The 3,443-nt window shown below is 37.6% G+C and overlaps 1 protein-coding gene across 1 annotated transcript; it reads left to right on the top strand.

Annotated features, from left to right (window-relative positions):
• Positions 1-682: 682 nt before the first annotated feature.
• On the top strand, positions 683-1,901 carry sebox (SEBOX homeobox). Its single transcript, XM_016568189.1, has 3 exons — positions 683-805; positions 998-1,197; positions 1,271-1,901. The coding sequence occupies exons 1-3, from the start codon at positions 706-708 to the stop codon at positions 1,895-1,897; spliced, it is 927 nt and encodes a 308-aa protein (XP_016423675.1). The 5' UTR covers positions 683-705; the 3' UTR covers positions 1,898-1,901.
• The last annotated feature ends 1,542 nt before the right edge of the window (positions 1,902-3,443 follow it).

Raw genomic sequence — 3,443 nt, forward strand, 5'->3', positions numbered from 1 at the left:
TATATTTTATATATGTATATATTTTATTGTTGGCACTTTTTGGATCATTTTAATTTAATTACTGACGAATAAAATCGACACTCTCAGACAAATCCAGCAGGAATCCCTTTTTCCACATTTATCCCCCTATAAGGTAATTGTTCATCTTTAAGATTTTTAAGAGTTTTATATTTTATTAGGTATTATTATTTCATATTGTTACGATTTTTTTTATTTTACTTAACTTTATTCTTTTTATTTTATAGAATATTTACGTATTATTTTTGTTGTGGAAATTTGCATCGAAGCAACTTGATCGAACACCTCCAACATGTTCTGTGGCAACAACAAAAAAAAAGTCTTCGGCGGCCTTTCATGAGAGACAGAAGCAGGCAGGTGAAGTGTGTGCTTATTTGCCTGATAAAAGAGCTGTGACAGACAGACAGACAGACTCTGAATCTCTGCTTTCCTGTCGGCACGCAGCTCCAGGAGATGGCTGTGCGAAGCTGCCAGACATGCTAGTAGAGGGGGGGGATCAAAGTGTAAGGCTTTTTTATTCCTCTCTGATTTAGGCTGTCGCTGTGCCATCGACGACACCTTGAAGGGCGATAGGAGCGAGCGGGTGTGAAAAGGGGCGAGTATAAAGTCGGTGCAGCATCTCATCATTGCGCTGAACCTCTGAGAGATCCGCGCACCACTGAACCTCTACTGCGCTAATTCACCACTATGGCATTCTTTTTTGACCAATCGTTGGATTTGGTTAAAAAAATAAGCGTGGAGACAGAAAGAGATTTTATTTTCAACACAAGCATGGTCCAGTTGACAGGTGAGCATATAAACACATTAAACAGCATGTTGGATTGATACAGGCTATTTTGGATACTCCTTCTTATTATTCTCGCCTGTTTATAGTTAAAGAACTCTGGCATTCTTATAAAGCATTTCTTCCTAACAGTCGAGACGATAGTGTGTGTGTGTGTGTTTTCTGACAACACTTATCTGAACAATTGATCTTTAGATGTAACCAGCAAGCATTCGTTGTCTCCTGAGCTCGAAAGGACTCGGCATGCTGAGGGGCAAAGGAAACGGAAGAGGACGATTTTCAGCCGCGCGCAGTTGTCGGAGCTGGAGCACGCTTTCATGATCACGCCGTATCCAGACATCACTCTGCGCGAGCGCCTGGCTGCACTCACGCTGCTTCCAGAAAGCAAAATCCAGGTCAGAAAACTAGACAATGTTGTGCATTATTATTGATTTGTCTTTGATTTTACATCTTAACATTTTTTTGCAGGTGTGGTTCCAAAACAGACGAGCTCGCAGTATGAAAAGCAAGAAGTCGAGCACAGCAGTTAGGAGGAGTCCAGGCAGGGAAGCGAGCTCTCACTCTATAACCAATCTTGATTCAAACCCGGAACAAATGTATGGTGTTCCAGAACACAGAGACAGGCCAGAGGCCTGCAGAGGCCACCAGCAAAGCCTTAGACCAGCTCTCAGTCCCTGGTCTCAGAATCTTCCGCATCCAACGCCACCCACACCAGCCATTTCTCCAGAGCTGCCCGGAGGTCTCCAGTGGGGCAGCAGACAGTCTGAAACCCCTGGAGCTTCATCTTTCTCCAGCTGCCCATCCGACAGGTTGGCTCACTATCCATTCCAAAGCCAGTCCAGCGGTCACTGGCAGATCAACTGCTTTTCAGCTCACCCTGAAGGCTTCTCCGGGCATCAGCTGAAATCTTATTGTGCTGCCAATCAGGCCATGTATTCTTCCATGTCTGTGGACCAAGCGATGCCTGCACATCAAACCAGTTTGGAGGAAGCGCTGCAAAGACAGGTTCTGACACACTACCCTCAGACCTCACTGGGAGACATCTCCGACCTCATATATAAAGCAGCTGTAGTCACCAATCTGGAAGACTGCTAGTACAGTAGTTTGAACACTATTGTAAAATATTCTCTTTGGCGAACTGACTTGTGTGTCATTACAGTTGTTCATACGTGTTAATGATTTCATGATTTTTTGCTATTTTGATAATTGCAAATGTGAAGAGCTATAGTTTAGGATTGTCCCACAAGATTGTGAAAATGTTATGCAATCTGCCAACTGTAAAAAAAACAAGAGTTGTTTCCTTGTCAGTTAGTTTTTGATTTAATACAGTTATTTTGGTTTTAAACAGTATGTCTTTCTGTAAGTGTGATGGGAAAAGTTTCCTCTGTATTCTGTTTTTATTAAGATGTTTACATGGTGTGCATTGATATTTATGTAAATTAATCACTTGTTAAGCTATTTATTTGCATTCACCTTTAACCAATTAAAGGTATCTTTGTCATATATTTTTTGTCATATATATACAGTGTTGGGGAAAGTTACTTTTAAAAGTAATGCATTACAGTATTGCATTACTCCATAAAAAAGTAACTAATTACGTTACCTAGTTACTTTTTATGGAAAGTAATGCGTTACGTTACTTTTGCATTACTTTTTAAATCTGGACAGGGCTTACTGGTTTGTTTTTAAAATAAAAAAGTTATATTTTTGGCAAATATAAAAGCCTTTTCACACCAAAAGTGAAATGAACAGTAGAATACAGAAGAAGAAATTTCAACACACTTCAGCAATTAAAAAAAGACACTCAAATGTTTGTCTAGAGTAATTTGTGCTTATTAGTACAGTTGAACAGGATCATCGAAGACACTGGTTAATAGAATGGGATTAAATACATAAAGGATATTTGTGTTGTTTAACATTTAATTATTGCAGGTTTGCGTCATGTTCTGAGTTGCATTATTTTTATTCATTTTGAGGAATACTGAATCTGTGTTTTGTTTTGTGAGCGAGATGAATTAATGCATATTCATATTTATTTTAGAACTACAGTAATATATATATATATATATATATAATTTTTTTTGTATGTGTGGTTACACTTATGTGTAAAATGATGTCTGACTATACTAATTTTTCATAAGAAAGCATCTTGTTTGTTTAATAATACAAAACGTACTAATGTACTACATAAATCAGTTTTGTTTTGACTAATCGTTTATTCATAACATCAAAAACATTTTTCTTTAATCTTAAATATAAGACAATCACATCAGATATCAAATGTGTTGCAGTATAGCAGGATAAAGAAATGAACTCTAAATTATACCTCGCCAGAACAAAAACAAAACCTGGGAATAAACAATAAATGGAAAAACAAAACAATAAACGAAAGATTAAAAAAAAATTAAAAACCTCAGGGCTCATGTTTTATCAGTTTATGGGTCTTAGATTACATTTGGATTTGAAGATCCAAACAGTATATTACTATCGAAGTAATTATGGAGAAAATAGCAGAGACCTCCCAGGTTTCCACTGACCTACTGGACACTGAGCTCTATGTATCATAATCATCTCTGCAGCAAAATAATCTTCAAATAAAATAGGAAAAATTCTCATAATCCTAGTGTCAAATCTACAGTCC

The sequence above is a fragment of the Sinocyclocheilus rhinocerous genome, unplaced genomic scaffold (genome assembly GCF_001515625.1).
Source record: "Sinocyclocheilus rhinocerous isolate Xijiao unplaced genomic scaffold, SAMN03320098_v1.1 scaffold1915, whole genome shotgun sequence".
Classification (NCBI taxonomy): domain Eukaryota; kingdom Metazoa; phylum Chordata; class Actinopteri; order Cypriniformes; family Cyprinidae; genus Sinocyclocheilus; species Sinocyclocheilus rhinocerous.

Bases quoted from the DNA above. Each gene is read 5' to 3' on its own strand.
- sebox (XM_016568189.1), top strand. From the start codon at position 706: ATGGCATTCTTTTTTGACCAATCGTTGGATTTGGTTAAAAAAATAAGC. The intron at 806-997 runs GTGAGCATATAA...ATTGATCTTTAG, and splicing joins AAGCATGGTCCAGTTGACAG to ATGTAACCAGCAAGCATTCG. The intron at 1,198-1,270 runs GTCAGAAAACTA...ATTTTTTTGCAG, and splicing joins TTCCAGAAAGCAAAATCCAG to GTGTGGTTCCAAAACAGACG.